General features: G+C 31.7%; 1 protein-coding gene across 1 annotated transcript in view; it reads left to right on the top strand.

Moving 5' to 3' along the window:
* sl (small wing phospholipase C gamma 1) overlaps positions 1 to 22,228 on the top strand; it is a 154,401-nt gene that overhangs the window by 70,393 nt on the left and 61,780 nt on the right. The window contains exons 9-11 of the mRNA XM_067289281.1: positions 4,585 to 4,670; positions 14,774 to 14,894; positions 18,243 to 18,328. Of these exons, the coding sequence (XP_067145382.1) occupies positions 4,585 to 4,670; positions 14,774 to 14,894; positions 18,243 to 18,328 (293 nt within the window). The remainder of the gene's footprint in view (positions 1 to 4,584; positions 4,671 to 14,773; positions 14,895 to 18,242; positions 18,329 to 22,228) is intronic.

Below are 22,228 nucleotides of genomic sequence, written 5' to 3'. Positions count from 1 at the left end.
GTAAATACTAGAAGATAATTCAAAGTAAAATATAATAAAACAGAATAATTATATTATAATATATTAGATTACACAAATTAAAATGTTAAGGTTAAATTAACAGAAAAATTGAAAATAATAAATTAATGACTTATCAATTATGAATTGACTAATATTAATTTTTGGTTTAATGCTTTTATTTAAGATGAATTATTTGATGGGAGAGAATTTTGAAAAATATAATCAGATCTGTTTTACATCTTTAATGCAATAAAGCTTTTTATGGAAATGTTAAGCAATCTATGATTTAAAAATCATAGATTACTTAACATTTCTATGAAAAGCTTTATTGCATTAAAGTTTAATAGTTAACAGTTTAATATTAATGTCCTTCATTTTGGAATTTACAGACATTTTGTTTTGTTTACAGTTAGTTTAAAAAAGGTCTCATATGTATTTTGCTGACAGATTGCAAAAAACATATATAACCTTCTTTATGACAAAAAAAAAGAACAGCTTTTACTTTTGTAACTGTAATCTTGTTTAAGTATAACACATCTCAAAGCTCGACGAGCATATAGAAACATCCAACAATCACCTAAATGATCGGGCTACAATTACAACTATCTTTTCTTCCAGATGGTTCTAAATTATTTAATTAATTATTAAAATTATAATTATTAATTTAGTTAAGAGACTGCACTTAATGTCTACCTCTAGTGGCAAATTACTTTGTATTAATTATTTAAAATTAGTGTAATTGTAGCCCGACCATTTAGGCAATCGTTAGATGTTTCTACGTAGTCTTGTTTATAACTTTGTATTTGTTTGTTTCCATAGTTTATTTACTTCGCAATTAATTCATTAAACAACAATTATAATCTCTGTTGCTGTTTGTGCTGTAAACAAAACAAACATCTGTAAAACCTAAAATGACATTCAATGACAACTAATAGAATGTACTATTTAAAGTATGTATCAAATGTACTTGTAAAGTATTTTAATTATTAATTGGAATGTTTGTAACAATAATCAGCTTGTATTTTAGACTCTTGTAAACCCACCAAATTGTAACAAGCACAGATGAAGAGGGTCAGATAGACTGTCTGAAATACATACCATTATTATAATAAACCAGTGTTCACCCATTTCTGTACGATTACTCCAACGACGTCAATAGTGTGTGATAAGTCGTCCTTAGAACCGAAACTCGGTGCTCGTAGATTTGTGTTGTAATGTAAGGACAAAAAGCAAATCACCAACTTAAAAAGCACTTAAGGTACATTTAAGGTACTTGAGATGTTTGAGACAGAGCCTGGTTTTAAAAATAATATAGTACAATAATGTGAAATAACCACTAACCTGAAAATTAGGATGGAAATAGATTAATATTCTGTTTCAATAGTCTCTTCAGAGCATGAAAAAATTTGCAGCATACTCTGTAGTTTTAACATCTATTAAGGAAAGTCCACAAACAGAAAAGGATGAGTTGGTGTTATGAGAGGCTAACCGGGAATCGTACGAAGCACAAAATAAATTATGTTCAGTTGCAGGTTAATTATTACAAAAACATAGAATACAAAAGTAAGCAGTAGGTGTAAATGTAGCATAAACTTTTACAATAGATTGCTTTGTCAGGAGTTGAAAGGAAATGCAAATTTTGCTTGTACTATATGTCGGAATTTAATCCTGTAGATACCTTTGAGTTAAATTTATCTGAGTAACTCTCAGAATGATCCCAAATGTTAAATGAAAACACATGTTCTGAATTTAGTAACTTAAAATGTTTTTGAACTAGAGTTAACGGGTCTTCCTTAATTAGAGCGTAAAAGTTAACTGAACTGAAAGTATGAACATTTGAAATACAAAGAGAATATGTATAAAATTTAAAAATAATGTTAAATTGTAAGTATAACTTATATATATTCACAATGCAACAACCCAAATTATTAATTTTATATATATAAACATATTATTTTATCTATTATACTGTATTATGTGTGTGTATATATAAATTTAATAATTTGGGTTGTTGTATTGTAAATATATAAATAAGTTATATTTACAATTTAACATTATTTTTAAAAACTTTTGGTTTAGTTAACTTTTATGCTTTAATTGAAGAAGACCCATTAACTGTAGATCAAACACATTTTTAAGTTTTTAAAAAAGTTTATTGGATTCACAAGGTGTGTTGTCATTTAATATCTGGAATCTTATCCAGTTTTTTACACATTTAAAGCATTACTACATTACTAAAGTATTACTAAAGCTTTGTAAAGCTGGAGCTATATTGGAATTTCTTAATCAGTTATTTATTATAATAAACACACAATTAAAATATTTTAAACATATTTTAATGCTTTAATTGTAAATAGTTGCATAAGTGTCCAGTTAATTATCTGGGCTACTTAGGATGGAGCTAAAATTTACACAAAATTTTGTATTATTTGTTACTGCCAACACACGACCTTTGCATAAAATAGTATCACACTGTACATATAAAAAATTTCAAAAACTTGTCAAAACTAAAAAAAGTATTATAAAATTGACTGAAAAAGATTGATTGCTAGAATACATTTTTATATTTATATGTTTTAATAAAAATTTTCTTTGTTTCTTTGTAATAAGTATAATATGAAGTATAGTTCCTGATGTAATTTTCATTCTATTCATAATTGCTCAGACTGGAATGAAAGTATAGTTCAAAACCTTTTATAGAACCTTCATAACTAAATCTCCAGTATGTTATCTCTTTTAGAATGACGAATGTTTTCGGTCGTCTTCTGGATCTTCGTCGGGTCGTCTGTTTTCTCGAATTGGAATGTTTCAAACATCACAAATTCTGCATTGTGTAAATCAAACAGATGAACTGAAGATCCAGGTGAAGGATGAAAACATTAGTTGTTCTAAAGGTGATAATGAACTGGACATTTAGTTAAGAAGGTTCTATAAGAGGTACTTTCGACAAATTACAAATTGTCTTTTTCGGGCATAGAATAGAATAATGGAATCTTAATGGAACCTTACAATTTAAAATATACATTGTGTTTCAAATGGCAAATTTAAAACATATTCCATAGATTCATCAATGCATTGAAAAAAAACCTAATAATAATTTAGAAATAAAAAGTAAGGTGTGAAAAATTTAACTTAGCATTAATTCGAACAAAAATTATTGCACCGACCTTTTGTATAACGTGCGCCATATTGCCGGAAGGTCGAGCGAAGGTTTGTTACGCGAACTAAGCGTTGTTATGTAAAGTGACTCCTGTATGAAAACAACCCTGCAATCTGAGCACCATTGAAGTAGAGTGGCATCGACACATAATACATTATAACCATTTTCTGAATTGTTTATGGCAAGTTTAGTAGAGATTCTGCAGTTTCTGATGTCATCTTGAACCTCTTGAAAGTAGATAGCCAATTTTCTAGTTGTGGTTCCAATATAAAATATTTTTTGCTCCCATTTGTGTCTACTCTAAAGGAATCATGTAGACCCCTGACTTTTCCAAACAGGTAATACTATCCCTATCATTACATAATAATCTGCACAGGGAAATTTGTGATTTTATAGGAAGTGCAATGCCACGTCTCTCGAAAGTACATACGATGCGACGCGTAACCGACCCAAATATAGAATAGACGGTCGAGCAAATACCCGATCGTTCTTTTGGTCTTTGGATCTCAAAACAGTTGGTGGGAAAAGAGAGCTTTGGACAAGGTTATCAACATACTTGAACTTGTATGTTGTATAATCAATACGTTTTAAATTTGCCATTTGAAACATATTAATGTATATTTCAAATTGTAAGGTTCCATTAAGATTCCATTATTTTATGCCTGAAGAAGACAATCTGTAATTTGTCAAAAGTACTTGTAATAACGTTTTGAGTAAAAAATAATAATACTGATAGACAGTATTAATATTTTTCTTGAAGTTTTTGGTGTCACAAGAAGCAATTTTGAGTATTCTATAAGAAGTTTTGAACCTTAATTTTCATTGAAAATACAATGAAAAATGTAGAGGATAACATAAAAAGAACATCAAGAATGCTCAATAAATATTTTACTACCACACTGATAATTTATCCGATAACAATATCTTTAAAATAATGTAGCAGGAACTTTTTCTGATGTTGATTTTCAAAATTAAATTATTTTTCATAATAGTCACTTATTTGTTCAAAGAAATATAATTTCAAGAATTTATTGAAATTATGTGTTTACTGTTACTATAGAAAGAATGATTTATTTGTAACAATATGTTATGTAACCATTATAAATATTTGCTGGCTGTTATATCATTGTAAGGAAATGAAATTTCCAAAATAATAATATCAACTTTTGAAGAACCTATTAAAATTTTAATATTTTTCCCTACTTCCATTCAGTTTTATATTGTGTAGTTTGATAAACTTCTCTTAAATATTAATGTTTCATTGAAATTTGTTGTGTTTACATATGTATTCTTAAAATTTTGTTTGTGTAGATTCATCTAATATAAAAACATTTATCTTATTTTCAATATACTGCTTATGAATGCATTATAACATAAAACTTTGTATTTTTACATATAATCAAAATAATTAATTTTATTTATAGGTATTTAACGGGAGATCAAGTAAAGAGTGAATCTTCTGTAGAAGCATACGTTCGTTGCCTTAGAATGGGCTGCCGGTGTATTGAACGTAAGTGATGGTATAGTTTTTCAAAAGGCAAATGTTAAAACACTACACTCATGACACCTTATAAATTTGCAGCCGTGTTTATTCGGTACAAACAAACGTTTTCGGTCGTGTTTAACGACCTTCTTCAGGAAATATCCAAAAAAATTCGAACACAACGAAAATCTGCAAAAACGAACAAACTTCGGAACGTTTTTAAAAATATTCTAAAGGGAATTGCGTGCGCCATCTCTACATCGATGCGTATTAAATAACACATTACATGAGAATAAAATAAAAATAAATAACAGACAATAAAAAGTAATATGCTCCTTGGAGACATTAAAAATAAAATACAAACATAAACTATGGTGCAAGTCGAACGGCACACAGAACATAGGGAAGGAGAGGAGCTGTGCAGAGACAAAAAACTACGGTTTTTGTCCTTGTGTAAGCTTCCGCATATCCGCTTTTCTGAGGTTTACATGTCGCCTGAGCGCCAGGCTGCAGATATTTTACTAGCCTCTCTGAAGTTGATAGATTGTCCTTTCTGGCTTGCTTTGCAGATATGCCAAGCTTCTGTATAACGGAGGTGCTTTACGTTGCGAACTGTTTGTACTAATCTTGCTTGGGCCCATTCAGCTTGGACTTCTTGGGGATCTGCCAGGACGTAAGTCGCCAACGCTGTGCATGGTTGTTCGCTTCTTATATTTCTCTGATGTTCTGCCAGCCTTTCCTTGAGTGGCTGGAACATCAGAGAAATATAAGAAGCGAACAACCGTGCACAGCGTTGGCGACTTACGTCCTGGCACATCCCCAAGAAGTCCAAGCTGAATGGGCCCAAGCAAGATTAGTACAAACAGTTCGCAACGTAAAGCACCTCCGTTATACAGAAGCTTGGCATATCTGCAAAGCAAGCCAGAAAGGACAATCTATCAACTTCAGAGAGGCTAGTAAAATATCTGCAGCCTGGCGCTCAGGCGACATGTAAACCTCAGAAAAGCGGATATGCGGAAGCTTACACAAGGACAAAAACCGTAGTTTTTTGTCTCTGCACAGCTCCTCTCCTTCCCTATGTTCTGTGTGCCGTTCGACTTGCACCATAGTTTATGTTTGTATTTTATTTTTAATGTCTCCAAGGAGCATATTACTTTTTATTGTCTGTTATTTATTTTTATTTTATTCTCATGTAATGTGTTATTTAATACGCATCGATGTAGAGATGGCGCACGCAATTCCCTTTAGAATATTTTTAAAAACGTTCCGAAGTTTGTTCGTTTTTGCAGATTTTCGTTGTGTTCGAATTTTTTTGGATATTTCCTGAAGAAGGTCGTTAAACACGACCGAAAACGTTCGTTTGTACCGAATAAACACGGCTGCAAATTTATAAGGTGTCATGAGTGTAGTGTTTTAATAAGATATGCAGTCTACGATGAGTGGCAAATGTTAAGTATTACTTTTAAATCTTGCTTTTATTGGTCATAAGTGAGTCATCCAGAAAGTAAGAACTATTTGTTCATAAAACTTCATTATTTTCTAACGTTTAAATATTTTGGAATTTTAAAATAATTTTAAACGCGTTGTTCCATGAGTTCCAATTTTGAATTCTACTGGCCAAAACCTGATGAAGATCATGAATATGATCAAAAATGTTAGTTTTAACTAAAATTTATTTGTACTGGGATAAAAAAAATTCTTGTGTGTTGATTATTTAGTCATAAAAGATATAAAAATTAAAAAAATTAAAAACTTTTTTCATTACAATAAAAATACTTATTGGCAAGAGTGTCTTGTTTATAAAATTACGGTGCCGTCGACGGCTTATCACCTTAGAGGTATGAAGGAGTACGTGTCGGAAGTTGCAATTTGGCACAGAGTATTAGGTGCCCAAATCGTGCGCACACAAAAATCCAGACTTGTAGGCACTCGGGACTGAGAACTAGGTCAAAATAAAATACAAAATGGCGACACTCTTTCTACAAACGGGCTAGTGCGAGATTTGTGCATGTGTTGCTCGTTGGGAAGTTGGAAATTCAAACGTTGTCAGATTGAATTTTGAGAAATGAATCTTTGAAAAATCCCATTTACCTGTCCCGTGTTATTCCCGACATATTTCTGGTCGCAACCTGTTGACCTTGACTGGCTGACCGAAATATAATTTTTTTTTTTTTGTTTTTACATTTATTAATATATTTATTTTGTTTGTGCAAAATAAAAAATTAATTTTGAATTATACAATTGCCACGATTATTTTTTCAAAAATGGGAAATTTTCATTAGGCATTGACAAAAATTTAACCTGGGTCGACACACAACAGAGAGAAATTTCGACATTGGCTAGGTTAATTTCACCGAAAATGCATTGTAGACGACGTTGTGGCCGTGGCTGGTGAAGTTTGAACAATCGCGCTCAAAACCAGCGATACCAAAGAAGATTGGAGAATGGGAACGAGACCCTCCGTGAGCACCAAAGTGATTACATTTACCATAGTCGTAAACAGGCCCATGACGATGCAATCCATCGTAACCATGGCAGGCAACGAAGCTCACTGTAATCTATGCCAGGACCTCGAGTACCAGTGTCAACTTTTCCTCGTTGGAGAGTGCTCATTTTTCTTTTTTCCTTAGAAAATGGTGTGCAGTCGAGCCCAGAGTCTCCGAGACATACTCTTGTCCCAAAAATGGCTTTGATACTTTACTTGTTTACATTATTTTTTGACATAATCTTTGTAGACATTTAGGCATTTGTCATGGTGACGTGCAAACTTTTGAATGCCTTTGTTATAGAAATTTGCCACCTCTGCATTTAGCCAGTTATTAACTGCAAATTTAACTTTGTTTTCAATTTTCATGTCTTCTGCAAAAGAGTTCTTTAAATGTTTGTTGTGCAGCAGAAGGATGCCACTCATGAGTAAGCCTCACCTTCAGTTTTGAATTGAATGTCAAATTTTCATGGTTTATCAGTAGGATTCTGCATTAACTGTAGCAATGAATTTCAAATAGTCGAATGTTTTCTGCATTAAAAACAAATGACGGGTTGCACTTCAAAATCGGTGGAATTTTCAATTTTTTCACTCATTTTGAAAGTCTCTAAAATAATAGAGACAAAAGCTAGGCAGCTGAAACTTCTCATGGTGGAAGGTGACCAAAGTGACTGACCTTGACACATATCTGGGTGACACGTGACACGTGCAACTGCTGTGTGCAAATGGTTTTTACTTTTTGGACGACCTTGCATTATCCTATTGTTATAGTAGACATTCAGTTTATCTCCTTTTGTGTTCTCACAAAAAAGAGTAATAACACACTTGAGTCTTGCAAAACACAGTGACAAAGAAATAATCAAAATAGTAATACTGGGAAAGGAAATTTTAAGTCTTATATCACATTTTCTATTATAACTGTAATAAATAAATAAATAATACAGCTTATGGATTTTATGACGAAGTAACAAAAGAGAGCAAATTTACTTCTCTCACCATCATTAGTAAACAATTAGCCTCTTTACTCATACTTCATACTAAAAAGTCAAATATAAAACTACATATGAGATTTTCTATTATTTTATATGTAGATTTAGATATGATAAAGACAAAATGAATGAAACAGACAAATATATGATAAAAGTTGTTAATCGGAACCTACATTAAATCAACATTTAGAACATTAGATAAAAGAATTAAGGAAAATTATGAATTATTTAGTTAGCATGAACAAACAATTTGTGACATCCTGTACACTTTGTACATTACGAAAACATTATAAAGTTGCATGGAATAAATCTATATCATTATATGAATTCAGAGGATGTTTTTCCACTCAGATTATTAGAGTAACTATATACTGTATATATGTATAAGAGTACAATAGAATATTATTATTAACAAACATGTAGCATGCTAAATAAATCAAATCTGGAAAATGTTGGACTTGTGTAATTTTACTTTGTTTCATAGAAAAGATATCTAAATTTTAAATCAATTTTATTGTAGATATTATTATAATATTATTAATTTCATCAAAATACAGATTTTAACTTGTAAGAAATTTGATGATTATCTGTAAAATCTCACAAAATAATTAAGGTGCTTAAATTTTGTTCTTTTATTTAAACTCTTATAGTTTAAAACTCATCAAAACTCATTGTTTTAATTATACAAATTATATGTTATAATTTTAAATTTAACAATTAATGTTCTCTTCATCTTTGTTTTTTAAATACTATGCAAAGCTAAAGATGGCCATATGAAAATGCCAAATGATTGCCAAATTATATCGGGCTATATTAATTCTACTATTAATAATTAAATGTTAAGTAATTTGGCCTATATAATCTGGTAATCATTGCATTGATATTAAAGATTGGGTTAAACAATGTTTCTATTTGGCCATAATGAAGCTGAAAATGTTTCTTTATTAAACATAAGATCAGTTGTCTCAATTAAGCAGTTCTTCGTGTGTATAATGTTCATAATAACTTAATGTTAAATTTATTCATTTTAAATTATCTTAATACAAGAAATCATCTTCAGAGAGTATATAATTACAATCTCTCTACACACCAGTAAAATAAGTATATAAATTCTTCAAACCTGTTAACTGGAGTCGATCTATTTTTAGAATTGCAAACGTAGTACATGCATTAATCATAAGGAAAAATGATCTTATCCAGTACATGGCAGGTTTTGCTGGAGAACAACATTTAAAGGGAGGAACATGGAGCATGCGCAACACTTATCCAGCTGTTGCACGTGATAATATTTGGAAAAGAAATTCAAATCGAATGTTTATTCGAACATTAACGGCCTATACGACGAAGCCCGAAGAAGATTCCGGGAGGGGCTGTGAAAACGTTTGCAATTCTAAAAATAGATCGACTCCGGTTAACAGGTTTGAAGAATTTATATAAGTATATAATTTTTTAGAAGCCTGACTTATTTGTTTTAAGATAAAAATTTAACACCTAAAAGTAATAAGCTTAAGTTTCTCATATAATTGTTGTAAATGAGTAACTTCTACATGGCTTGCAAAAGATACATTGCATATAAACGGAAATCTAATGTTTTAGTGTGTACGTTGACAACGTTTGATTTGACCTCAAACCTTTCACACATTTTTTGTGGTTATTTATCATTACTACACTGATTCTGGTTCAAGTAGCACGTAATTACAATTGCTGTACCAATTCAGAATCCTGCCAAATGAAATGTGCTCTGTCATATGTTTTTTTAATGCAAAAGGTGAGGGCTCAGTGGATATTCACAAACAAATTGTTTCTATTTATGGGAATCTTATGAATCAACAAAATGTAAGAAAATGGTGCCTTGCATTTTCAGGAGGCAGGACTGATATTCATGACAAACACAGGAGAGGTAGGACATCTCTGATCTCTGATGAACTTCTTCAAAGAACCGAGGAAGCAATTTGTGCAAATCAGCTTTCCACAAGAGAATTAGAAAATTGCATGAAATCATTCCAGAAATTTTTAAATCAATGCTTCATTAAGCTATGACTGTCACATTACGGTACAAGAAAAATAAAGTTGAGAGCTCACGCCAAGTTTCAACTGGGTTTTGGTAGAAAGATTTCACTGATTTTGGCGTTAAACTATTTCTTTTTTATTACCACTAGCACTTTCGACGAGTTTATAATCGGCTACATCAGGATGATGTAGCCAATTTGTATCCTGATTTGTATCCTGATGTAGCCATATTTTCCCTTGGCTACATCAGGATGATGTAGCCAAGGGAAAATATACTACAAAGCTCACTAAAAAAGTTCTCGAGCATGGCTACAATCCCCTGTGGTTCAGAATGGAAATAATAAAATGTTGCAACAATCAAAGGCTTGTGTTCATCTGTAAAGCGCTACTCCCAGCTACTATGGAAGCATGCAATGGTCCCACCCTAGATCTACCCGGAGTGTGGGTAGCATTGTATTGGCGTTTAAACAACGAAACGCGCCTAACATCGTATCGCCATCGCGGTGTCAATTCCACACATGCGCCGCCCGCACCGTAGATTTAAGAATTCGAACATGCCAACGTCTTTTTGCACGTTTGTAACAGAATTACCGGATGCCTGTTTTTGAATTCAAAAATTCTGTTCTCCTTAGAACATTCTGCACGTTAGTTTTTAAAATAATTCTTTTCACCTGAAGACGACGATTATAAACTCGTCGAAAGTGCTAGTGGTAATAAAAAAGAAATAGTTTAACGCTGAAATCAGTGAAGTCTTTCTACCAGAACCTAGGGTACAAGAAATTGTGTGCATGCTGGGTACCCAAAATGTTAATGGATAAACACAAATTGAAATGGATGGGCTTTGCACTTGACTTCCTCACATGCTATGGACATGCAGAAGATGATTTCTTAACCATATTGTGATTGGTGATGAAATTTGGATTTACCATCATACTCCTGAATCTGAGCAATAATCACTGCAATGGTACCATATGCATTCCCCAAAACCCAAGAAATTCAAAATCTCAATTTCAGCAAAAAAATCATGGTTCTGTTTTCTGATTGACTTCATGCCTCCCAGCACCACAATTAATGCTGCTGCATATTGCCAAACCTTGCAACACCTTCGACGGGCCACTCAAAACAAACAGAGGGCAACGTTGACAATTGGAGTTCGCCCGCTTCTTAACGACACTCGGACTAACATAGAGATTGTCATCAAAACACTTCTCGAATGTTTCGAGTAGAAAGTTTTCAACCATTCTCCATACAGCCCAGAACTTGTTCCCAGCAACTTTCACTTTTCTTTATCTGTAGAAACATCTTGCAGGAAAACACTTCCATGACAATGATGAGATCAAAAATAAAGTTGAAATGTGATTCTGGCTGTAAGTGGTAGAATTCTATAACTCTGGGATACAGAAGCTAACACCCAGACTTAACAAGTGTTTGGACAATAGCGGCAATGATGAAGAAAACTAACGCGCATACCAGTACCAGTAAATAATGTATAGTGGACGTATGGTCAAATAAAAATGTTTTGAATGAATACTAGTCATTGTATCTTTACTTTTTTGGACATACCACGTATAAAGACTTGGTACCATTTTATAAGTATTGAGAAGAAAATGCAGATCATCTACTCATAACTGTGAGTTGAAATTGAATTCATATAAATGTCCAAAAATACCGAAACTCTTGGTTTTCTTAAAGTAGCTGTTTTTTCTTCTCAATCCTTGTTGTAAATAAAAACCACAACAGCACAAGCAAACTGGAACAATATATATAGAATCTCACCTAAATGCAAAATTTCTAGCAACAAAACACCCAAATTCAGTATTCGAACATATTACTCCATCTGTCATATTAGTGGGTATAAAACAAGTCAAATGCATATTAATAAGCTAGAACTCCGCAACTAAACAACTAAAACTGAAATATGCTTTAATGGAGTATATAAACAACCATTATATAGCTTTCAAGTACTTTCAAATGAAATAAGTAAAAAGTACTTGATAACTCGCACTCTTTCCATACTTATTCCATCAGGTACCTTTACTGGAAAAATGAACTAATTGATTGTTTCTGTTACCAATTTTTTTTAAACCTAAAAATTTCACTTTTTTTAGTAACTTACATCACACAAAGAACTCTTGTTGATATGAGCTGCCGGGGAGGTCGGAGGAAGTCGGGGAACGACCTATTGCCAGAAGTGCTCCTTCTGGCAATAGGTCGTCGATCTACTCACTTATCAAGGATGGCGGTTACATTTTGTTACGTGTTACGTGAGTGGAGGTGGTCGGTGGAGCCGACGATAAGACGTTGGCAACAGTCGAGTGAAGACGCCATTTATAACAAAACAAAGGTTTATTAAAGTTAACAAAGTAAAAAGTTACAACACTAACTCCACTAAATTCCTTTCTTAATATTCTAGCCTTCTAATGCATGGAGGGGGCCGAGAGAGAGTTTACAATACTGAATTTTCATACCTCTTGGAAAATCTCAGTGGGATATTCCTATAAAAGTCGTCCCCGAAATTCTTCTGGTTCGTGGCACAAGGTTTAATGTTTAGGCTTCACTAGATCTTAAAATTTCAGCTGTGGAGAAGAATAATCTGAAACTTTGACACTTTGTATCCTCGACGGACTAACGACCGGCGACTCCCCCGAAGGGGGAAAGAAGCGGGTTTTATAGTTTCACAGGGGGAAATTATGTCACGAGACTGATTGTTTAGAGGTTAAAGTTGTCATCAGAATTAAAACAATTGACAGAATTGGACGGTAAGTATAAACTTTACGTCGTTACCGCGTGAGAACATCTGCTTTTAATAGGAAGGGTTATAAAATTCCCACAAACTCCGAGGTTCGTTTTACGAATCATTAGAGGAAATAATTGAGAAAAACAATAGGAAAAATTTTGGATTTCACATTGATATAGACTTTATTACTACACGTGAATATGCATTTTAGGAGAAACCCTTCTAACCTTTTTTACCCGGTGTGGTTCTATTTTTAGAATCGCTTCGTTCTATTTACAGATTAGCAAACGTTTTCACAGCCCCTCCTGGGCTCTTCTCCAGCTGCCGCACGTGATAATATTCCGGAAAGAAATTTAAATTGAATATTTTCGAATGTTAACGGCCTATTCGACGAAGCCTGAAGAAGAGCCCAGGAGGGGCTGTGAAAACGTTTGCTAATCTGTAAATAGAACGAAGCGATTCTAAAAATAGAACCACACCGGGTAAAAAAGGTTAGAAGGGTTTCTTTTATTATTACAAGTTCCGGTGAATAGAGAGATTATGCATTTTAGGTTTTAACGCCCCTCATCAGTTTTTAAATTCAAATTATAGTGTAAAAATACTTTATGGTTTTCAGTTATTTGATTTATTATAATACAGGAGGTGCAAAAGTAGGTATACAGTTGAGAATCTGAGAAATACAAATGTTTAATGTTCATTATTAATATTTTTATTATTTTTTATTAGTTCATATTCCCTATTTGTGATTTGTGAAAAAATAAATATTTTTTCTTCCTATTTTCTCCCTGTATGTTTTTTTCCATAATAACAATTGTACATTTACTTTTGCACCCCCCATGTATAATCAATTCATTGTGAACTTTTGTAAAAACTGAAAATGGCCAAACAAATTTCATTTTAAAATTTCATAATTCTTTTTAACAGTTAATTTTAAATTTACTCTGAATAAAATAATTCTAATAAATAAATTAATAATTTGTATGTTTAAATTATCAAACAGAATATTTCTATTTTGGAACAAAATTTTTATTTCAAAAATCTTATGAATGTTAAATACAGATTTACCATTTAAAACAAAATAATTGTTTATGATATAGAATATTTTAAAGAGAATATTTATGTGATAATAAGACATCATTTTCGTGTAATTGAGGCAATTTCAGTAAAATGGTGTTGTGTTTTATAAATTTATTCATTATGAAAGAATTTATTCTATTTTAAATTCATCAATTTATAAATATAGAGTATATAAAAATAAAATACTTTTAAAATAGAGAAATATTAATAAAAAATCATAAAAACATTTTATAATAATAATAATAATAACAAATTAAACATTCACAAACCATACTACAAATAACATCCCACAGACAGTATTGGAAAACAACACACACAAAATGTACTATGACAGAGCCATAATCACAGATAAAACAATTTACCACAACAGACCAGATATTACACTCATTGACAAACATAATAAAATCACATATATTATTCCAAATACTAACAATATACAAAACACATGCACTGAAAAAATCAGCAAGTACACAGAACTCGCCCAGGAAATAAGGCATCTGTGGAGGATGGATAGGGTGCTTATTGTACTGTACTTGTCGTTCTCTTCTCTACAGGTGTAATACCCCACACACTACACAAAAGCATGGAACATTACAATTGAATAGAAACACATACCATACATCACACTACAGAAGGCCACCGTATTGAATACGTGTCGTATTGTGAGGAAATTCCTGAATACAGACACACGCACTGATACGCTTCTTTAATTTTTGTTTTGGTTACTATGCCTTGACTTTGGTCCTGCATAGTACGCGGCCACCGGTGTTAATCGAGTATATCTCACGTAACCCAACACATAATAATAATAATAATAATAATTTCTTTTCAGTGGACTGTTGGGATGGTCCAGATGGAATGCCTTACGTGTTCCACGGCCATACTCTTACGAGCAAAATTAAATTTTACGAAGTCATCAAAGTAATTAAAGAACATGCTTTTGTTACCTCAGAGTAAGTACATTTCTTCTAGAAATGAAATATTTATTTAAACGAGTTGTAAAATTGAATATAATGTGACATAACTTTCTAGCATCGTTCCATGCAAATTAATTACGATTGATATATTGATATTTTTATAAGATAAATACATAACAAAACAAACGTACTACACCTTTTAAGCATCCAGTAGGAAGTTTTATTAGATTAAAAACGTTTTCGGCCGCATTAATCTAATAAAACTTCCTACTGGATGCTTAAAAGGTGTAGTACGTTTGTTTTACAGTCCAGTAAACATTTCTTTTATTCGATAAATACATAAAAATTTATTTTATTATGATTAAAGAAAATATTTATGCAATAATAAGACACCATTTTCATGTAATTAATTCACATGTATCATATATTATTATAACAAAGATGATAATAATAAATTAATATATATGATTTAACTTGTAATCTGCTGCAATCAGAGTTTTCATTCTTTATCATCAAATTTCCATCAGAATTTTTACATCAACATTTACATATTTGTAAACTAAACTATTTCATTGCTTAAGAAATGTTAATTTTTATTTGTTTAATAAAATATCTGAAGATTTAAAGTCAAATTTTCGTGGTCTTCGACTATGTTAATTATTAACGTAGTTGCAGGCGCATAAATAATACAACTTTAGATCTTTGGCTATTTAAATGTTTGTCTAATGCAGTCGTGAACAAATCACGGTCCACAAGATCCTAACGTGCAGTCTCCGAAGCTTTGGCAACGTAATTTCGTTAAGCTTTCTCTCGTTCTCTGCCATTCAAGAACATTCTAATTAAACTTAACAATCGAAAAGATGAGAATAAACTATATTAGACGTATTTTGAAACCGTGTCGGTAGTTTTTGTCCATTCGTTGAATCAACAAAAAAAAATAAATTATATATTGCCAATTTGCATGTCATTGGGCGTATATTATTTTAGTTCCTAGTATACTGACACTTATGTTGTATGTTAGTACTTGCTAGGCTTAAAGCCTGTAACTCTGTAAGAGAAAATGTGGCCTACATCCAGATAAGGTTACTCATCATCATTTAAAGTTTATGTTTGATTTTTATTATTGATATTTTTATTTATAAAAACGCTGGATGTAAAATAAATTTGTTTTTAAAAACATTTTTACTTTAAATATAATTATTTTCAGGCAGTTACTGTTAAAATATCATTATAAAGTGCTTATCTAACTTTCTTTATTACACTCGAGAACCTTAACAGTCCAGTAATAACACTTTTATGGAAAACAAATGTTTTCGACCATTCCATTAAAGTGTTATTACTGGACTGTTAAAGTTCTCGAGTGTAATGTATACATTCCGGTAAGAAGTTCTTTTTTTTATTAATTTAATATAAAAGAAATTTTGTACTCTTGTGGGAAAATATGATTTGAACAGGTTAAACGTCTTTAAAAATTTCAAATGCTCGGACAGAAATCGTTAAATGTTGTCTTGGATTGCAAAATTGGCAAATTAACATTTTCAAACACAAATACAAGGGATCATCTTCAAAAGATCTTGAATTAAAAAAATTAAGTGTGTCCATTTTTTTTACAAATTCCATTAAATTAATTTGGTTTTCAGAATTTTTTATTCAGAATGTCACTTGAGATACAAAAAACACCTAACAAATTGACTTCTTAGCAGTGGGTTTAATACAATAACAATGTTAACCTATTCGTAGGTCTCACTCAATTAGAGAATTCTGTATTTCTTAAAACACTAGTTTTGTATTTGATTTGTTAGTTTGTTCCATTTTTGTAGATTCTAACTATGAATAGATTGAAAATGATTTAGTATTAAACTCAATGCTCGAAGTCAGTAAGGTGTGTTTTTTTTCTATCTCGTTGTCTCACATCCAGTTTGCTCTAAATATATTTTAAGTACAGAAAGTCATTTATTGTTTTGAAAGAATTATAATAAGAAAAAAAAATTAAAGAAACTGTAATAATGTTTACATTAAAGAAACCAATGGGATAAAAATTTGTTATATTGTGATGATGTTTGAAACTTGTCTTATTTTGGATGTATTGGTTCGCATTCACAGTACAAACCTTCTGTTCTACACAAAACAAAGTAAAAACATGAAGATAATTAGACTGCAGATATAAACATCTACAGATTTGATTTTTACATTAAAGCCAAATGATTACCGAATTATGTCGGGCTGTGTTAATGCTGCTAAATACTAATAAAATTTCAAGTAATTTGGCCATAATATAGCTTGACATAACTTGGCAATCATTTGGCTTTAATCTAAAAATCAAGTTTGTACATATAGTACATATTAATGCTACTACTAATTAAATTTCAAGTGATTTAATTAGTTACCATCTAAACTTTATCACTTGATAAATTTAATAATTATAATTAAATTAACATTTAATGATTAATTTAGAAGATTCCAAAAGGAAAGAATTGGTACAAAGCAAGACTTAAACTCTACCGTCTGGTTGTGTTGCCAGTTACACAATCCGAACCTTCGTCTGATTTTTACTTTCGGAAGTATTAATTTGGATATAACCGTACTGGTTATTTGTGGTGTCGACCGGGGACGACTCGGTGGCCGTGACCCGTAACTTGCACTCGGTCGGTTATCGATTTTACCCCAGCATAGTGTATATACAGATACATACAAAATGGTTGTTTTTGTGTAATTAATGTCTGGATTAATTAATTAGGATGAAATTTGGTGTAAGATATTAGAAGACAATGTTAAATAATCATGTAAAATTTTGTGCGTCTGCTGTAAATATTTCAAAAGATTTTTTTTTAAATTACACTGGCATATAATTCTGCACTGCACTCACCTCAAAATGTAAATACAGTCTAGGGAAATTTTGGTAGAATAATTGTTATTTAATGTTTCTATATTAATATAATTTAAAAAAGTAAAGTAAAATGTATGAAACTAAACTAAATGATTGTCATAAATAATTAGGCTATTATTTTAAATTAATAATTGGATATTAAGTAATTTGGTATTAGAGGTAAATGTTAGGTGCCTAGAAGCAAAGAATTGCTTCTAGGTCTGGGTGGAGTAACCGCACGGTAAGCGGAGGTTGCGGGTTCAAATTTCACTCTGGGCTAGTTATTTTTTTCCAGACTGTTTTAAATCATTTAATAAATTATTAAATTATTATAATTATTAATTCAGATAAGAGATGGCACCTAACATCTACCTCTGATACCAAATTACTTAATATCTAATTATTAATAATAGCAAAATAAAAGCCCAATTATTTAGTGATAATTTGGTTTAGTATTGATACATCAGACCTTGGAATGTTTATTACATTTATAAAATGTACGAAAATTATTTGTTTAGATATCCTGTGATTCTTTCTATTGAAAATCATTGTACTCTTCCTCAACAAAGGAAAATGGCAAGTGCCTTTATAGAAGTATTTGGAGGTAAGATATTTAATTTTCTTATTGTTTATAGTAATTTGAAACAAATGATCTCTGGGTTTCTTTAACAATTAAATAACCGAACTGTGAATTTTTTCTGGAGGAACAGAATTTGGTGAATTATTTATTTATTTATTACTGAATTTTTTAAGTTATAGATTTAAAGTATAACATACATTTAAAAAACCAAAAATTGGCAAAAGAGAAATAAAATTGAATGAGAAACTAACATTTTTGACAGTTTTTAGCAATCATCATCAGATTACAACAAACTTTTAAAAACAAGGCAGTATCCGATTGGTCAATGACACAAATGTGAATAAAGGTGTAAATCAATTTTAAAAAATTGGTGTACTGGACTTCAAAAAAGGCCTTCCATGCTTGCAAATTTTCCTATATGCTTTGTATATCTCCAGTTTTTTTCAAGTTCTTGAGATGGTTGATGTCTCTGGAGTGATATATGAGATAAGCCTTGTCCAAGTCCATATGAACTTGATTGTCAGTAGCACGAGTCACTTAAGTGGTTTGTGTTACTGACAATCAAGGATGCTACACATAGAGCTCCATTAGAAGATGATGTCATTGTTAGTCCAGCACATCTAGAAGATGACTGACTAACAATGACATCATTGCTGTCAGTGGATAAGACCAAGGACTTTATGAAAAGATCAACATACTGCCAAGGCAATATAAAATATATCAATGACACAGAGGGCACAGAAGCCTCTCCCAGTTACCTCCAAAAACTCCATAATAGCATTCTGTGTTTTACAAATACTCTCTTAGCTAGCATATTACATATGAAAAACATCATCTAACCTGCCACTCTGAAGATCTTTGCTTTCATCAGGATACATAAGCCTGGCTCTCAACTAGATCCTGTTGTGAATATTTATTTTTTGATAATACACATTGAAAGGATACATAATCAATATATTACTGACAACATGGAGAGTTACCACCATAATATTAACAATTCTGTAAATTAACTAGAACTCCTGCATGACATATGGCTTGGAAATAAAATAATGCATTACAGTCTCCAATATTGAGTCAATCTATCCACCAATAAAAATAGAACCTTGTTTTTTTGCAAGCTCTGGAACTTTCTGTTCTAATGTCTTCATGACCTTGGAAAATTCATTCAAACATTCCAGAACTGGCTGGCCTAGTTTGCTACTTTTCATTCTTCTAATTTGAAAGGCTAGCATATGAGAAGGCAGAGGCATCTTAGTGAGAGGCCCAGCTTTTCAATACACTTTGTGAACTTGTAGTCTGACAACTGGAAAACAGTCCTCCTATTATTCAAGCAAAACATAATATTATGCTCCAGATACATTCTCGTCATCTGGTGCTGCCAACCAAGAATACAAGAAGTTTTGGATTCCATACATAACAATTCCTTTGGCCTCCACCTACGTGTTGAGCAGGAAAATCTTTCCACAGCTCAATTCCTTGACATCGTGATCATAATTTGAGATGGCCGTATCACCACCTCATTTTTCGTAAGTTTTCATACCACTCAATTTTTATTCCTGTTTCTTCAAGGGATCCCTTCTTTTTTAAAATTGCAATTTTCAGAGCCCTTGTAAGAAAGATTTTCACACACACTTCTATTAAAGAAGCAAGGACAGAAAAACTAAAATACATCACGCACCTTACTGTACAGCATGATTATCTGTCTAAAATAATTAAGGGTCAAATCAACAGATACACATTCTCTTCCATACACCACAAAATGAAAGTAAAAACTTACAAGCCAGTAAGATACAACAAACATCTTAGATGCATCTTCTGGGAGATAAAAAAGCAAATAATGCCTCAATTGCTCATAGAAGAAATTCCATTGTATATACCAGACACAGAACCAACTTCCGGTGTGTATAATACAAAAAATGAACAGTGTACAAACGTTTTCCAACTCCCGAGTTCTTCAGATTTGACCGAATGGTTACTCGATGGAATGTTGTCGGAACTAATGTCTATTTGTAAAAATTTTTAAAACAACCTAATTCGAATGATCATTCGAAAATATAAATATAAATTTAATGCTGTGTAACCATTCAATTACATTCAGACCATCAGGTATCAGATTCAGTCGCACCTGAAGAAGAACTCGGGAGTTGGAAAACATTTGTGTAGTGTTTGTTTTTTGTATTATATATAACAGAAGTTGGTTCTCTGTCTGTTGTATATATATCTTGGTGTGGAGCAATGTGTATATCTCAAGGCATATTCATTGCTCAGAAATGCTAAGAACCCTTGTGATAAATGTCAACTTCTGATAGTTTATTCCATTCCTCTGTTGGACCATAAAAGTTGGAGTATATAGGAACTACAACTTATTCCTTCAGTCATTGAATAAAAGAACACGTAATGTCAATCAAAAAGTGTCACACCACACCATATCTTATAATCACTCCCCAGACATCAACTATCTCAAGCACTTGAAAAAACTGGAGATATACAAAGCATGCAAGAAAAACACAACAATTAATTACAAGGACAATTCCCTTTTGCGAGCGTGGAGGTCTTTTCTGAAATCTGGTAAATCAATTTTTCTAATCGATTAACACCAGTATTTATGCTTGTTTCACTAATTAATCATATGCCATCTTGTTTTTAAAATGATTTTGTTTGATTGATTTGGTTTTGATTTGTTCAATTTGTATGCTTGTTTTTATAACATGTGAAACCTGATAATGATTAAATTTTACATTTCTTTTTCTGGACTTTTGGTTTTTTTTTTGTGTATGTTATACTTTAGTTTTATCCAATATTAATTCTATTGGGCGAATCCTGATCAAAATTTTTGGGCATGTTGAAAGTTATAATAAGAATAATAGACCTATCTCTAGCACTAAACAATAGGCAGAAACGTTATTTGGTGTGAATAAAAAAGTATGGACTATTATAAAGCCCATTATATTTACACATAAAATATATTATAATGAAAAAGTATTAAAAATTTATGATGATAATTCAATTTTTGTTGGCTTTTGACACTGGAGGATCGAGGCTTAAGCTTTGTTAGTCCCTACGTAGATCCGCACAGTACACAAAACATGTATGCCGACTGGGTACCGCAAGCTTTCGACACAATCTGGCCGTGTTAAATACTTCGAATGACGTCATGCGCGCACGCTTGTTTGCCACGGCAAATCTCCGTAAGAGCAAGCGATCGAGTTCCCGCAAGCATGGCATTGACTTAAAATGGTTAGCTGCTAGCTGCCAATGTAAAAGGAAACACAAATGATAAAAGAGTTTACATGTTAGAATAAATTATTATTGGCATATTTGTTCTCATGTAAAAAGTATATTGACATTCAAAACTTTCTCTTAAGCATGCAGCGCATGCTAAGCAAGCCCAGAGAATTTGCCCCCGAGTTCTATATACAGTAGTGTCTGCTTATATCGAACCTGTACGGGCCATTAGAACTGGTTCATTATAACCAATGTTCATTATATCAGATAAGAAATTAAACATAGTCTAATTTTGAAAAACTAAAGTTTAATGTTTCAAAGATAAAATGTAACAAATTATTACATAGGAAGTTGCATGATAAAACATCAATATAAATGTGCATTGTTACTTAAAAACTTCATTTTTGGTTGTTGGTTTTTGCTAGTTGTATAGTATTTTGTAATATATAGTTCCACCTTGGCAAAACTATTTAAAATACAGTGGGTGATCGATCGGTTAACGAACGTAATCCATTCCAAGACTTTGTTTGCTATCCGAATTGTTTGTTAACCGATTATCGATTTACCATAGGTTTTTATGGGAATTTGATTAATTCATTCTGGAGACCCCAAAATAAAAAATATATACTTTCTTACTATGTTTATTCATATGTAATAATAAAAATACATACACATTGCATGCAGTTGTATATACACAGT

This window comes from Centruroides vittatus, unplaced genomic scaffold (assembly GCF_030686945.1).
Source record: "Centruroides vittatus isolate TY-2023 unplaced genomic scaffold, ASM3068694v2 contig_1343, whole genome shotgun sequence".
Taxonomy (NCBI): domain Eukaryota; kingdom Metazoa; phylum Arthropoda; class Arachnida; order Scorpiones; family Buthidae; genus Centruroides; species Centruroides vittatus.
Note: the sequence above shows the minus strand (reverse complement) of the source record. Positions and strands in the feature narration are given on the sequence as shown.